Source organism: Poromitra crassiceps (genome assembly GCF_964638095.1).
Source record: "Poromitra crassiceps genome assembly, chromosome: 13".
NCBI classification, from domain to species: Eukaryota; Metazoa; Chordata; class Actinopteri; order Beryciformes; family Melamphaidae; genus Poromitra; species Poromitra crassiceps.
The window spans coordinates 17,448,535-17,464,670 of record NC_139644.1 but is presented as its reverse complement, the minus strand read 5'-3'; the positions used below and the strand labels follow the sequence as shown (position 1 = coordinate 17,464,670).

The following is a 16,136-nucleotide window of genomic DNA, read 5'->3' as shown; positions in this document are numbered from 1 at the left end:
AATCAACGCAACAACACACTGATAGTCATTAGCAAAATAGTGTAGTAATAATTGAGTTTGAACTTCCAATGCCTAGTTTTGACATTATACCTGCCACATGTATGCGATGATCACCACACAAAAATGACTACCTCAGATCAAGTTTGATCTGAATAGATGTTGATGGTGACTTTAAATGTCCTTTTCACAAATCATGTTAAAATGATTGTATTGTACAGTAACTTAGGACACGTTTATTTTTTAAACAAAAATGTATGAAATTAGCCCCTTCCACACCGATAATATTGTTGGGCCAGTCACTGAGTCAGAGTTCTGAGTGCAACATAAATCATATTCAGTGAGACTTCCCACTGATAACTCAGCTCAGTTGATACTGTAGATAAGGCACAGCAGATACGGCTTATGTAAACTGTGGATTTTTTGTGTGGTCCACTCGTCATTGCAACAGCACTGACTTATCCAATGGAATATAATTTATTCACTTTTTTTTATGGCAGCAGTTATTTTCACAGGGATAATTAAATTGTGTCTACTGTCTATTGACTCGACAAGTTACACGGCTTTCTCAATTAGTAGGCTATTAATTTGACTACATAATGATCTTTGCTGCTAGGAGACGGTAAGCACTGTCCATCGGCTTATATTACGAGATTATAATGATAGAAAGTGGGTTTAAAATCGGTAAAGCCTTCCTTTTAAAATATGCGTTGCTACTCAAGACGTGTTGCCTTTTGACTCCTGGGCTGAAAAAGTGAATCAACTCCTTTAACACAACACATTTACCATGCCGTTTTTGAAATCTTTTGACAATCTGCTTATTGTGCACACTGCCAGTGGCTTCTCATCATGACCTGTAAATTAAATTATGCCCACTTAGGTCACAAGTACACGTGACAGGCTGCATATGTTCAGTTCTCTTTACAGGTAAGATCTTTTCACAAGAGCAAAATTTGAGAAAGAAAATAGTCATAATTAGGGGTGTCACAATACACTCAGTTCACGATACACGATATTGGGTTTACGATAACGATACGATATTTTAACAATATTTTTTTGCGATTGATTTGTAAGTGGGGCATCCTCCACGCTAATTTGAGTAATTTCACCATTTTCATCCTCCGTGTCTGTAACTTCCCTCGTCTGTTCAAACAAAGCAATGAAAAGGAGAGTGAGCATGCAATCAGATGCAGATCAGTGCCACCATGTTCAGCTTCTTTTTCTCGCGATATGAGATTTCATCTTAACGATACATATTGTCACGTTTTGCTATCGCGATATATTGTGGGACGATATATTGTGACATCCCTAGTCATAATACATTTGTATAATATAAATTATTGTTCCCCTGTCCTACAAATAATCTCGCAAACCCCCTGGGTGGTCCTGACCCTCAGTTTGAGAACCACTACTCTAGTCAATATGTTGCAGAAAAGACATTCAGGTTGAGTGTGGTAACGTGGTCTGTAATGTTAACAGATCACATGTCGAATGAACCAATGAAAACACTGAGGCAGTAATAGGATCCTTTGATCAGATACAAACTTTTAATCGTTCTCCAGTTTCAAGGCATCACAGTTAAAATCACTTGCTATTGAATTTGGCAAGGCAGTGCCTGGATGCATGTAAGGATGAACTTTTCAGTGCATTCACAACATACAAAACACATTTTTTTTAAACAGAAAACGTCACTAGTATCTTAACACTGATCTCTAACATTAAGTTAGAGTCATTGATGGCGGGTTTTGAAAGTGGCAAACCATTCAAATAATAACGGCTGCAGGATGAGAGTTGGGGTTGAAACAAGGTTTGGCGGCTGAGTGGGCTGAAGGTTTAGGCGACTTCCTCCTCTCCCTCTTCCTCGAACTCGCCCTCCTCAGTTGTGGCGTCCTGGTACTGCTGGTACTCGGACACCAGGTCGTTCATGTTGCTCTCCGCCTCGGTGAACTCCATCTCGTCCATGCCCTCGCCGGTGTACCAGTGCAGGAAGGCCTTGCGGCGGAACATGGCGGTGAACTGCTCGGAGATGCGCTTGAACAGCTCCTGGATGGCGGTGCTGTTGCCGATGAACGTAGCGGCCATCTTAAGACCGCGGGGCGGGATGTCGCACACGGCCGTCTTCACATTGTTGGGGATCCACTCCACGAAGTAGCTGCTGTTCTTGTTCTGCACGTTGAGCATCTGCTCGTCCACTTCCTTCATGGACATCCGGCCGCGGAACACGGCGGCGACGGTGAGGTAGCGGCCGTGACGCGGGTCGCAGGCCGCCATCATGTTCTTGGAGTCGAACATCTGCTGTGTGAGCTCGGGCACGGAGAGGGCGCGGTACTGTTGGCTTCCCCGGCTGGTCAGGGGGGCGAAGCCGGGCATGAAGAAGTGTAGGCGGGGGAAGGGCACCATGTTGACGGCCAGTTTGCGGAGGTCGGCGTTGAGCTGGCCGGGGAAGCGCAGGCAGGTGGTCACCCCGCTCATAGTGGCTGATACCAGGTGGTTCAGGTCGCCGTAGGTGGGTGTGGTTAGCTTCAGAGTGCGGAAGCAGATGTCGTAGAGAGCTTCGTTGTCGATGCAGTAGGTTTCGTCTGTGTTCTCGACCAGCTGGTGGACGGAGAGGGTGGCGTTGTAGGGCTCCACCACGGTGTCGGACACCTTGGGGGAAGGCACCACGCTGAAGGTGTTCATGATGCGGTCGGGGTACTCCTCGCGGATCTTGCTGATGAGCAGGGTTCCCATGCCGGAGCCGGTGCCACCGCCCAGCGAGTGAGTGAGCTGGAAGCCCTGCAGGCAATCGCAGCTCTCCGCCTCCTTCCTCACCACATCCAGGACGGAGTCCACCAGCTCGGCTCCCTCTGTGTAGTGGCCCTTGGCCCAGTTGTTTCCCGCTCCACTCTGGCCTGCAGGCAAGACAATCACAGTTCATCGAGTTGAAGCTGGGAAGCGCAATCAATGCGCTCAATTCGGATTGGGTTACAGAGGAGTGCATCTTCACTGAATTCACACAGCTTACCAAAGACAAAGTTGTCGGGTCTAAAGATCTGTCCGAAGGGCCCAGACCTGACTGAGTCCATGGTGCCAGGCTCCAGGTCCACCAGGATGGCACGGGGCACATACTTCCCTCCTGAAATGACACAGAATGGATGAACAATCGTGTGCTAAATCACGTGTACATCTCAATAGTTTGTTCTGTGCGAGTCTTTTGATGTAAAACCTTGCAGTGTATGCAAAACACTTTTGTATGGCAGCAGAGCTAGGTGGGCGGGCCGGGGGGGGAGGAGCAGATACATATTCCAGTTGCCCTGTGTGTGTTTCCTATAGCTGAATTTGTGGCGTACCTGAGGCCTCATTGTAATAGACGCTGATCCTGTCGAGCTGCAGATCGCTGTCTCCATGGTAGGAGCCAGTTGGATCGATGCCGTGCTCATCACTGATCACCTCCCAGAACTGTGAAAAAACAGGCGTGGTTAAGAAAGGAGGGTGAGAGATAGGCTAGATGTGACATGAGTAGAACAAATGCTGAGATAGAATCAGGCAACACCCTGATATAGTAGCCTAGCTGCTTTGTGGAAAACTATAATTATATATAATTTAATAGCACAATTAAAACATTAACCAATAAGGTCAGGCCAATCTATTTTTGTCCTGTGTAGAATACAAGTGATAATTGAGCAGTCACAGTGTGAGTCTCATGAGCAGATGGGAATAATCTGATAAGTGTCAGTCTTCAATGCTTCACATCCTGTTCTTATTAGGGGTTAACAGTTAGATGCACATTCGAATGGAAACATTTCATTAAACTAATTGATGTAATATAGTTTAAATCTGGCATTTCTCAACATAAATTGGATTGGATTGAAAAGAATCTGTTTGAAATAGGCCATGTCGTGATGAGTAGGCCTACTACCGTTATCTGGAGGAGGGGGAAGGGAGGCAGATCACAGCAGGTTATTACAACAACCTAATCGCCTACATCAAGAAGTCAAAATGCCGTTATTAGCGTTTCCTGCCACACAACTGAATGAGTCGAATCTATTGTCTTGTCTGTTGGATAAATGAATAAAAAGAAAACTGTTCGTGGCGTGTAGCCTAATGTTAGACTTTAACACATCGTAGGCCGAGTGAAGATCAGCGAGCAAAGAGTGCTTTACAAATGATTCCTTGCAACAACAATCGTCATCGTCACCGCCGCATTGCCAGGTTTATAGAGAATTCTTGCAGGATACGGCTCCTGTCGGTGCAACCGAGGCGTGTCGGCGGGCCGGGCACAATTGGCTATCGATTGCAAACTCTCTATCAAACCGAGAATAAAATCAGGCTGATACCTTGGCTCCGATCTGGTTTCCGCACTGACCGGCTTGCAAATGCACAATTTCGCGCATTTTGGATGGATGAGAGAGAGGAAGGCGACAATGCGAAGAGAAATCTGGGAAACAGAGATTTTTAGACGATGCCTCCTCCTGCCTGCAGTCGACTCGTCCAGGATTGTTGCACCGCCTCTGAGACCGTCTACTGGACTGAATCGGTGGTGCAAGTTGACGTCATCCCCATGGCAACCAAAGACCGGAGGAGAGAGGGAGGAACCATAGGTCGATGGGAGGAACCAAGGCCCGTGGAGTTGGCGGATAGGACGCCGAGCCGATGCATCAATCAATGAGAGTATCAAGGCTAGTCAGTCTGTCTGTTCCTTCGTTCTGTCTGTCTGTCTGTCTGTCTGTCTGTCTGTCTGTCTGTCTGTCTGTCTGTCTGTCTGTCTGTCTGTCTGCCTGTCTGTCTGTCTGTCTGTCTGTCTGTCTGCCTGCCTGTCTGTCTGTCTGTCTGTCTGTCTGTCTGCCTGTCTGTCTCGCCACCACACACACAAGACTCTCCCTGTGTGTGTGTGTGTGTGTGTGTGTGTGTGTGTGTGTGTGTGTGTGTGTGTGTGTGTGTGTGTGTGTGTGTGTGTGTGTGTGTGCGCGCGCGTGTGTGTGTGTGTGTGTGTGTGTGTGTGTGCGTGTGCGTGCGTGCGTGTGTGTGTGTGTGTGTGTATGTGTGTGTCCTAGTAGCTACAGACTTTGATTAAAGCCTGGGGGCAAGGTCAGTGCTGTGCAGAGTGTAGCCTGCGTCATGGGTTCATTCTTACAGCAACACATTACTTGAAAGAGAGGCAGAGCAAAGCAGAACTAAAGAATGGGGAAGTGCCCAACCAGACTCAGCGCCTCCTCCTAAACCAGTGCCATAGAGCAGTGGTTCTCAAAGTGGGGTCCGGGGACCCTCAGGGGTCCTTGAGGGGGTTCCAGGGGGTCCCTAGCAAAAAGGGTGAAACATAAGTGAAGTTTGTCCATATAATACACAGGGAGGTTGCCAGCACAACTATATAGCAGCCTTCTTCAAAACAACTGAAGTCAATGGGGACCAGAGTTCCAAAAATACCTATATTTACACCATAATTAAATGTAAATCTTAACAGCTGATTGATTTGCAACAAATACTGGTGTATAGATCTTTCTCCTCACAGTGTGATTGTTGTTGTTTTGGAACTCCCCATGTTTTGGAACTCCCCATGTTTTGGAAGTCCCCGTTGACTTCAGTTGTTGATTGAAAGTTTTGAAACCGTTCTTTATCGCTGTGGGGAAATTCAGCTGTCTAAAACAACAACAGCAGTGGAGTCAACAGTAAAGGACACAAGCAGAATACATAGTAAAAGTTAGGTCGATAGATAAAAACAATAAAATAATTAAAATAAATAAGAATCAATGAATACATGTGCAAATGTGTCCCTCTGCAACTCCAGACTGTTCAGCTCGGCTCCAACTACAGAGCTAGCTTTCTTCACCAGCTTATTCAATTTGCCAGTGTCCCTCGTGTTGGTGTTATCCAACCAGCATACCACATCGAAGAAGAGAACACTGGCCATGGCAGACTGGTAAACATCACTGTTTTGGAGAAGGCTGCTACCAAGTTGTGCTGGCAACCTCCCTGTGTGTTATATGGACTAACACATTTCACCTGTTTCATTTGACATGTGGGTGAGTACTGTAGTGTAGATGACAGAATTAAAAAAAATTTGGGTGAACTATTCCTTTAAACTATAAAAACGACGAGTGAAAACTAAACCAAACCTGTGGCCCTTTCTGTGTGGGGCTACTTTCCAAAGACGTTAAATTCAAGTAGTGTGTGGGTTTGGCAAGAAAGGCTGCTGCCAAAATCCATCATGTTGCCGTGCAGTGCATACCATTACGGTGGTAGATGAGTTGAGTTCCCTTCCCCTCCCTCCCTCCCCTGATATAGGTTGAGGCGATGTCTCGTCATAGACACTGGGTTAGCTGGCTGGGGGCGTGGTCAGGGTGGGGTAAATCCCCCTGTTCTCTCCATACAGCATAATTAGCATTTAGCTGCTAGTCCAGCCCAGGCAGACACGATCGGGGATTTAACCCCCGCAGTAAATGCACATCTGAACAGACGTCTTGTGTTCGGCTCTAGAATCCCCAATCCTGTAGTGTAGAGCCGCAGCACCGTCCTTTGGTGAGTCAGCCCATTGAGATATATGGGCGGTTTTACCCCACTCGCACGCCAGCCGTATAACATTTTGTGGGCATTCCCTCACAGACAGTGAAGCGCTTTGAGTGTCCAGAAAGGCCTATATAAATCCAATCAAGTATTATAACGTTTTCCCCTCGCCCCATGTCTCCTCCTCGACTAACCAGTGAACCAGTGTCCTGTCATTTTGAAAAGTATGTGCACGCGCTGTATTGAAGTGATGTTTGAAGTGTGCCGTTGGGCCTCCAACCCCCCTGTCTAGTTTTATATGCACATAGAAACGTTTAACAAAGTTAAGAAGTTTAATGTGTCATTCATCTCTCTCAGTCTGCCTCATGGAGGTAGAGCACCAAAACAACAGCCCCCCGGCCCCCCGCTGATTACCCTATGTACTTGACACACCAGTTTGAGAATTGCTTTGTGAGTTAGTGCAGCACACCATGAATTTAGGGAGGAAAATGTTTAGCTAGTGTACAGCCTTGGGCTGTTAGCTTGCCCTAAGAACCATTCACATCCTGTATGATTACATTCCAAAAATGCAACACGTTACCAACCGGTTTCAAGCTATCCAAGCACTGGCCAATAGGGTTTCACTTCCTGTTTCCCAGAGCGACATACAGTGTTGTTTCACACTGCTCTATGATCTGAGTTACTCCCCCATATGTCAAACACCGGAAAACCAAGAGAGTTTGCTGCCTCACATCGGGAACAATGGACAAGCAGACACTGCCTTCTTTGAGGGTCTTCTGAGACGAGCTAAATCGTGTTCTTACCATTGACACAGGAATGTTTTTATGATTTAAACCTGACGACATAAGCTGTTCTGAACTGTGGAGTTACTTCATTGTTACATGGTGAACTGATCATCATGTCTCTCCCAGAGGAAGACCTCACGTGCCCCGTATGCTGCGACATCTTCACAGACCCTGTCCTGCTGTCGTGCAGCCACAGCTTCTGCAGGAGCTGTCTGAAGTGCTGCTGGGACGCTTCGGGCTCGCGCGAGTGTCCGGTATGCAGGAAAAGAGCCCCCAAGTCCAGTCCTCCCTCCAATTTGGCTCTGAAGAATCTCTGTGAAGCTCTGATGGAGGCCAGGAGTCAGAGTTCCATGTTGGTGGACGAGATGATAAACTGTAGCCTCCATGGGGAGAGGTTCAAACTCTTCTGCCTGGTTGACAAACAGCCCATCTGTGTGGTGTGCCAATCCTCCAAAATGCACAAGAACCACGACTGCTCCCCTATAGACGAGGCAGTGCTGGACTGCAAGGTGAGAGAAATTAATGTAACAATCTGTTTCTCAATAACAGAATAACAACTAGCTAAAATGACTTTGCTGTTCACCTATATTTTTAACCTACAGTCAGAAGGTAACTCCTAGCCGTAGAATGCTGTTCATCAGGTCTGTCCTGACACTGTTAATCTTTTAGTGACGGACGGGCGCCTTAAAACATCTGAAGTACTCTTAAGTAAAAACATCATTCCTTAATCCCTGCTGTTGACTATTAAGCGGCCTGCCATACATTAATCTTTGACTTTCAGGCTGAACTTACTTCATCCCTGAAGAGCATGCAAGATAAACTGGACAACCTCCAGAGAATTCACTGTTGCTCAGCAGACATGCTCAGTCACATAAAGGTAACCTGCGAGGATTTTCTTACATTGCTAATCAGTAGTGCAGTGCCCGTTCCCATCCCTCCCCTTCCCCCCATTCACACATCATTCTTCTCTCCCACTCTTCACCCCCCCCCCCCCCACCATCCTCCCCCTGCTTGTAACTTTCTCGGTTTCCCAGCAGCAGCGCACCCACCAATTTCAAAGTCAATTGGACAAATGGTTCTTGAGATAGGCTACGTGAAAGCCATGTTCTGATTGGCCAAATTGCACGAAATTCAATACTGCACTTTCTCCCGTACTCAGCAGCGCACCTGCCACGTTTGAAGTCGATGGAGGAATGGTCCTGGAGATACATTTTTGTGTGTGTTGCTAGTAGGTAGCGCTATAGCTACAGTATGTGCATGTCCGAATTGCACAAAATTCAGCACTGCACTCTGGGTTCCCAACAGCGCATTACCCAAGGTGGAAGTCAATCGGACGAACAGTTCTCTGGATAAACTGCTTTTTGTGTTACCAATAGGTGGCGCTATGACTATGCGCATGTCTGAATTCCACGAAATTCTGCACTGTACTCTGCCAGGTTCCCCACAGCATGCACAGTGCGCACTCGCAAAGTTTGAAGTCGATCAGACGAACGGTTTTCGAGATATCTGAAGGACAACACACACACACACACACACACACACACCCACACAAACACACACACACACACACACACACACACACACACACACACACACACACACAGTGCCCAGATGGTTCTGCCTTTATTAGATAGATACAATTAGCTCAAATGAATCAGCCTTTGCAATTATCTCCCCCAGAGTCAGGCACTGGAAACACAGAACCGGATCAAGAACCAGTTTGAGCAGCTCCATCAGGTCCTCTACCAGGAGGAGTGGGCCAGGTTAGCCGCGGTGAGGAAAGAGGAAGAAGAGAAGACAGCAGGGATGAAGGATCAGATTAAAGAGCTCTCGGCAGAGATGCTGTCCCTCGCAGAGACCATCACTGTGCTGGAGGAGGAGCTGAAAGAAGATGACATGCCCTTGCTGACGGTACGGACAATCTAGTTTACATTAACTTCTTAATTACTGTTCTCATTCTCTTTTCAAATTGACACTTTTTTCTTTTTTTGTGTTTGTGCAGAATTTCAGAGCCACTCAGGAGAGGTATGTCATGTGTCGTCATGGATTTATACTCTACTTACAGTATATTCTGCTTTGATGTGGTGAGTGGGACACATTTTCACTGTATGATGCCTTTTGTAATTGCAGGGGAAACAGCATAGAACTTGGATCAGAATACATGTCTGGCGTATTGATCGACGTGACCAGCCACCTGTGCAACCTCAAGTACAGAATCTGGGAGAAAATGCAGGACCATGTTGAGTATAGTGAGTACATCAGACAGCGTGATAGTTTTCTTAAAAGGTACACACCAACATTTTGGGAGATTACGGTATTTACCATCGTCTCGATAGTAAGACGAGAAGATAGATGCCCTCCTCTTCTCTATGGATGCAGTAGAAAAGTAGTTACGCACCCTCCCCTCCTGCCAGTTAGCTTAACACAAATGACTGGTAGTCTGCGGTATCAGGCTAGCCTACCCCCGCCGTAAGTACACGTTCCAACAGCGCCAAAACACTCTCATGTACGCTTATGTACATGTTGTGACTCGTGCACTAACCATGTTATGAAATAATAACGTAAAATTACAAGACATTGTAATTTACGAAGCAAATACATGCCGGAAGTACTTTCCTGAAGAAACCTTGAAAGCTCTGGCTATGTACGCTGCTTCGTAAATTACAATGTCTCGTAATTTTACGTTATTATTTCATAACGTGGTGAATGCACGAATCACAACATGTACAGTACATAAGACTACATGAGAGCATTTTGGCGCTGTTGGAATGTGTATTGGGTGACTTAACGAGGGTAGGCTAGCCAGATACCGCAGACTACCAGTCATTTGTGCTAAGCTAACTTGCAGGAGGGCGCGTAACTACTTACTACTTACTCTACATGCAGAGAGAGGAGAAGGGCATCTATCCTCTCATCAAAATTGCTTAATCTATCAAAATGTTGGCATGCTCCTTTAACAGGTAAGTACAACCTAGTTGTCAGTTAAAACATGCTATTCTTGATCTTAATAGTGCATAGTTTTCAATACCAAGTTTTTTTTTTGTCATGCCAGAGCCTGTAATTTCTGTTCTTCCGGGTGTGTCATTCCGGGTTTCCACCAATAGCCACAGAAGAGAGGGTGCTGGGAAGCATAAGAACAGCAATGGCCATTTTCAATTGAAGAGACATGACAAAAACAACAACTCGGTATTGAAATCTAGGCAACTTTCAAGAACACAAATAGCCTGTTTTGATGGACAACAACTGTGGGTTTAAGACAAGTACTGTTTTTTGTGTGATTGCTACATTTATGAAAAAGTAGGGCCATTTTAAATGGAGCCCGCAGTGGAATTCGCAGGAGCTTGTCTGGGACTCAGCATTATGAGAATCAGGCCCACGTTAAATAAATAAATGCTAAATACAACCCAAACCCTGTGCAGCATGTACAACTTTCTCTTTGGCCAAATTCCTCTGTTAGCTCCTGTGACGCTGGACCCAAACACAGCACACCCCTGCCTCATCCTGTCTGACGACCTCACTTCCCTCCACTACACCAGCCAGCCCAACTGTTGCCCCGACAACCTGGAGCGCTTCCACATGAGCGCTGAGGTGGTGGGCATGACCCCTCTGGGCTCGGGGAGTCACCGCTGGATCGTGGAAACAGGAAGTAACCAGGACTGGATCCTGGGCGTGGCCTCCTCGTCCGTCCCGAGGAACGCTGAAGTCTCCGCTCGGCCCGAGAACGGCTTCTGGACGTTGTGTTTCCGGGACGGGGAGTTCAGGGCAATGACCTCGCCCCCCACACCCCTCACAGTGTCAGGAAAGCCAGACCGAGTCCAAGTGCAGCTGGATTATGACAAAGGGACTTTGTCTTTTTTGGACTCTGTTGATGACACACTTCTTTATGCGTTTACACACACATTCACAGAAACATTGCTTCCGTATTTCTATACACAAAGCAACCATCCACTGAGAATCCTGCCAGAGAATGTGTTTGTCACAGTGCTGCGTAAATGAGTGTATGAGTAGTAACGTTACTGTTGTAAATTATCGGAGAATTTCACATCTTAATGCTGTTTTGTTAAGTGAAATGAATGGCATCCCTCAAAACCTGAAGGAATCGATAGCAAGAGACTCAATGATATTATATATATACATATATATTATATGATTTGGTACCTGAGTGAAGATACTTGCTCCGTTAAAAGATCATTTATTCACCAAGTACGGTAATTCTTCTGTTTCAAAAACATTTTGTAAAAGCCTATCAAAATTTGTGTTTCCAGTCATATGACCCTTTCCCCTTTTTTTTAGAAAGTTGTTTTGATTGAGGCTAGTTAGACCTACTTCCCCAAATGAACTTGGAGACAGTGTTGTAATAAACTTTTGTTGTTGTATAGCATAACGTTGCCACAACCTTTGTTAACCTCAGAGGCAAGAGAATATTCACCACAGAGACAGATTCAAGGGACAAGAAATAGATTTTATTGAAGTTACAAATTCAGAGGCACAACCCAGCAAAAAGCCCCCACAGAGGCAGGCAACTAATAAAGCACAGGCGGCCACCCGACGTCCCTGCAACTCACAACTTTGCACACACCCTGGCATAAACACTGCATGCAATAAACACACAGCAACCTGTACACTGCACTCTTATACAACACAGTATCAAAATGCAGCAAGGACCACTCCAAACTGTAGGCAGGTCAAAACCAATTTTACCAATAGGGGGAGCCAGAGGGCCTCCTTAGCCACCAGGTTGCCTCTTAATTGGCCTCTGGCAAGGTATCGAATTATAGGGCTTAATTCTAATAGCCTAATTATTAGGATATTCAAATCAGTTTAAAATAAACGAGACTAAGACAAAAACAAGACAACATTAAACTTGAAAGTGTTTGAAAGTGTTTTAAGACTTATCTCGCCCCGGTCTGGCGACAAGACCCCGGGACCCCCATGAGGCTTGAACATGGAGTCTTGCGTAGAAACAGGAAGCGCCGCCGCCTACAGCAACACTTGCTGCTGCAGCCGGGAGACATGATGGCAGACGACCACCTTGAAAAGGTGTGAGGATATGTGGAGAAAAATGGTAGTTAACACCGTGAAGCACAGGCAAGCCACTTTACTAGTCCCCAGTCCCTCTCTACCTATAAAGGAGGTGCCCAGCCTCCCCTCTTAACATGGGAACAGTTGCCCTGTCTAGCTGTCTTCACTGTCGGCGACACTAAAAGTTGCAAACATCACTCTCCCGCCACAGCCACAGTCACAGACAAAAGCAGTTCAGTCTTCAACACATGCTGTCCGCGTCCGGCCTTCCAATGTCCTTTTTAAGCTGTGCAGCCGCTTCTATACGTGACATGGGTGTCCGTTCGTGTGTAGCATAAGAAGTCTGTTTGTAGCATGGGGCTAGCGAAGAGGGGCTGTAGCTAGGGATAGGAAGGTGGTGGAGGGTCTCGAGAGGCGTTGTTAGGGGGGGGTGGTGGGAGAGGGGCTAGGAAGGGGGCGAGGCTAGGAAACGAGGTGTCAGTTTGTATAGCATGATGTTTGTAGCATGAGAGGATAGTTCGACCAATCAGGAGTAGCCTATGCATAGGGAGGGAAGCAGCGGAGAAGGGGCCAACCTGTGCAACCTGCACCGCTTACATCACCTGGGTGTGGTTTTTGGCTGGCTGCTGATGAGTGATCTTGGCATAGATGAGGATCCAGAGAGGGTTCCTGAAATCCTGATAAACGTAGCAATGATGCATTCATCTCTATTGTGTGAGGGACATCTATGTTCTGCCAGATCGGGATGGAGGAGAGGTTACACACACACACACACACACACACACACACACACACACACACACACACACACACACACACACACACACACACACACACACACACACACACACACACACACACAGTTCCTTCTTCTTTCTACTGGTGGTGCTTCTCCTCTCCAAAGGTCCCTGAAAGAAAGGTTGAATTCAGTTTTTTTTATTCAGTGTAGTTTGACAGTCTCATTGTTTTACAACAAAAAACAAAATAAATCCAAGGATTACAGGCAAAGTCATAAATTATATTTTAGTCTGTTTTCTCTTTGTACAGATGATGGCGCCAAAGTCTTGCAAAACCAGAATCAAATTGGTGAGGATTTGACTACAATAGAATGGAATATATAAGATAGTTATTTCAAAATTATATAGTAAGAGCAGCACAGAGCATGATTAGATTGCGTTGTTATTGCTTTTATGGTATTTCTGTTTTATTTGACAGAGTACAGTGGAGAGAGAGACATATGCAGCAAAGGTCCTACGGGCTGGATTTAATCCCAGTATATCACAGTTGACTATGATATACTGGGATTAATTGAGCCAGGACAACCCTAATTTCTTTATTGGATAATATATTTTTATTTTTGGAAAATATAGCAGTTTATAAAGGTATAGTGTAAAAATCCTGAGTTTCTGCTTGTTTCATCATTATTGATGCATAATCCAAATGTAGAACATGGGAAAAAAAAGTATTTGACGATATTAATTGTATTTTTCAAGAATGTTTGCTCAAGCTTTGCATAAAAATATAAAGATAAAACATTCAGAAAATGATGAACATTGATAGGGAACAAACATCAGTGATTAAAATATCAAATCACTATGAAAGTATAGATCAATGAACCATTTCCCACCTTTTGGTTTGCCATAAATCTTAGACTTAGTATCCATGTGGTTCAGCAGGCATTTGTTTACCTTGTTAACTTCAAGTAGATGGCTTTTGTGCCGGTGGGGTTTTGTTCTTTTCTGCCTTGACACATGTGCAGCACCTCTTAACGCAGGCCTCAGGCAGGAAGGGCACCTTCTCCAGACGGGACAGGTAGACGAGCGGCTGGATGCTGCTGCTGATGTTGATGAATGCGAAGCCCACCGGCTGCACGTAACAGCGGAATACATCGGGAGCATAGTAGTCTTCAAAGGGGAACATCGCTACAAGCGGCAAGTAGTTGCACACGATGATGCCCAGGATGGAGAGCACTATCTTGAAGGCCTTCCTCTTCATGGGGTGCATCTCATCTTTCCCTGTGCCAGGGGACTTCTTCAGCGCCCACAGGATGGTTCCGTTACACACAACCATCCAGGTAAACGTCGCCAGGATCTCACCGGTGAACACCTTCTCAAAGTCGGGGAGGCCACCCACAGTCTTGGCTGCGGCGTAGGCGAAGGTGAGGGCGAACACCAGCACGGTGAGGCCTAACCTGTACTTGATGTCTTTAAGCTGGCAGAATGCCACGGGAAAGACCACAGCCACAAAGCGGTCCAGGCAGATACAGGAGAGGAACAGAGGCCCGCTGGTATCTTTCACGCCGTAGGTGAACTTGAGGGCGGACCACACCTCCTTGCTGTGCCAGTGGTAGAGGTTGAGGAAGCTAACGGGGACCATGGTACCAAAGTAGGCATCCATGAATGCCAGGCAGCCCAGGAATATGTCGGAGGTGGAGGGCTGTTTGCGGTTGTGGATGAGGATTGCGATGACAAGGAGGTTGGCGGGAATTCCCACGATCACATTGAAGCACTGTATGGCCAGGTCAAACAGAACGCCCTCGACCAGTAACTCACAGCCATCAATCACGCTGAAGGGCTTGGCCGTGGCGTTGGGTGGGAAGTCAGTTGTGGTGTTGAGAGGGAGTCGGGTCGGGAGGGAGGTTGAGTTGAGTGTTGCGAAGAACATCTTTTCTGCCATGGTTAAAACAGCAAAGACCCATTCAAAACACGAGGACTGTGATGGGAACAAAGAAAGGAGAATAATGATGATTAGGATCTGAAAACAACACATTTGCTTTATTCGACTCACTCACTCACTCACTCACTCACTCACTCACTCACTCACTATCTGTAATATTTAGGCAGATGACTGAGGCCATGTTCAGACTAGGAGGCCAAATCTGATTTGTGAACTTTAGTGACCTATTGATGATTTTATCCAGATTGGTTTTATGAATCTGGACGCTCCAAGTCTGATTTGTGTCATTTGTCCCAAACCACTATGGAGGTAGTTTCCAATCTGCTTTCGACTGATGTGACTTCAGTGTGGACGCGCAGATCCACCAAATCTGATTTGAACGTCACTCGCAACTCGTCATCAAATGCTTCTGCGCAGGAAAACCACGTCACCAACGTACGTATTTACTGACGCCTACGTCGTTACCATAGCAACCCATGCAGATAGGCTGTTTAGGTCTGGACACACAGATCCGACTTGAGAATCAGATTTGTGGCAGTGCGGACACACTCCCAAATCAGATTTGGGAAACCAATCAAGATAATGACTATTCATGACTTTATCAGCAAATCAGATTTGCCTGTAATGTGAACATGGCCTGATACATGACAGATGACAGATATGAAAGGCGGATTACTTTATTAAATGGTCCAATATAAATTAACGACATCCCCGCCCATTTAGAGTCAGGTAACTTCAGTGTTAAAGGTAAGCGGACTGGTGGTAGCCGGCCTACGTGTTTTCTACCTGAGCACAAATACACAGCCTGTACCACGTCAAACATGCTGTTGCTCATTAAGACTGGTGTTTCTATAGTCTCAGTAGAGTTGAAGCCACTACAAAGGGTGTGAGTTCCCAGAGAGGAAAACACATTAACAAACAGTGTCAGGGCTTCCCCTCAGGCCGTTCTCTTGTTTTTGTGTCTGTGCTGGCTCTCCTCATGGGAGATCTAACTCACTTAGGGGACTCATGCTAAGAGCACCATCCTTTTTGGGAGCAGGATAAAAGGGGAGCCAGCTCTGAATTAAAGTGGCAAAGCATATTCTGCACGTAGACAATTGCTTAGGATTACTGTTATGAAGGGCAGTGGGAATTCTGTACTTTGTTGGAGCATTCAGATGTCCTTTTCTGACATTT

The 16,136-nt window shown here is 46.1% G+C and overlaps 3 protein-coding genes across 7 annotated transcripts; 1 reads left to right on the top strand and 2 right to left on the bottom strand.

Annotated features, from left to right (window-relative positions):
* Positions 1–1,661: 1,661 nt before the first annotated feature.
* On the bottom strand, positions 1,662–4,373 carry tubb4bl (tubulin, beta 4B class IVb-like; the record flags this gene model as incomplete). Of its 5 annotated transcripts, none has more annotated exons than XM_083649488.1 (5): positions 1,662–2,193; positions 2,800–2,888; positions 3,002–3,112; positions 3,327–3,435; positions 4,314–4,372. In XM_083649488.1, the coding sequence occupies 5 exons, from the start codon at positions 4,368–4,370 to the stop codon at positions 1,831–1,833; spliced, it is 729 nt and encodes a 242-aa protein (XP_083505614.1). In that variant the 3' UTR covers positions 1,662–1,830. The 5 variants fall into 5 exon arrangements, with proteins under 5 accessions (XP_083505614.1, XP_083505615.1, XP_083505613.1 ...); XM_083649489.1 differs by having other exon boundaries at positions 1,662–1,950; positions 2,809–2,888; XM_083649487.1 differs by having other exon boundaries at positions 1,662–2,888; positions 4,314–4,373.
* Positions 4,374–7,185: 2,812 nt separating this feature from the next.
* On the top strand, positions 7,186–11,603 carry LOC310787479 (zinc-binding protein A33). Its single transcript, XM_083648913.1, has 6 exons — positions 7,186–7,771; positions 8,044–8,139; positions 8,943–9,173; positions 9,265–9,287; positions 9,393–9,511; positions 10,720–11,603. Exons 1-6 carry the CDS (start codon positions 7,376–7,378, stop codon positions 11,256–11,258), a joined length of 1,404 nt encoding a protein of 467 aa, XP_083505039.1. The 5' UTR covers positions 7,186–7,375; the 3' UTR covers positions 11,259–11,603.
* A 2,379-nt stretch (positions 11,604–13,982) lies between these two features.
* On the bottom strand, positions 13,983–14,960 carry LOC310788394 (G-protein coupled receptor 183-like; the record flags this gene model as incomplete). The annotated part of the gene is made up of 1 exon (XM_083649952.1): positions 13,983–14,960. The coding sequence occupies one exon, from the start codon at positions 14,958–14,960 to the stop codon at positions 13,983–13,985; it is 978 nt and encodes a 325-aa protein (XP_083506078.1).
* Between the last annotated feature and the right edge of the window lie 1,176 nt (positions 14,961–16,136).

What these genes read in the sequence shown, in the direction of transcription:
- LOC310787479 (XM_083648913.1), top strand. Translation starts at nt 7,376, where the DNA reads ATGTCTCTCCCAGAGGAAGACCTCACGTGCCCCGTATGCTGCGACATC. An exon ending in AGGCAGTGCTGGACTGCAAG is followed by an intron (nt 7,772 to 8,043) that starts GTGAGAGAAATT and finishes TTTGACTTTCAG; the next exon opens with GCTGAACTTACTTCATCCCT. An exon ending in ACATGCTCAGTCACATAAAG is followed by an intron (nt 8,140 to 8,942) that starts GTAACCTGCGAG and finishes TATCTCCCCCAG; the next exon opens with AGTCAGGCACTGGAAACACA.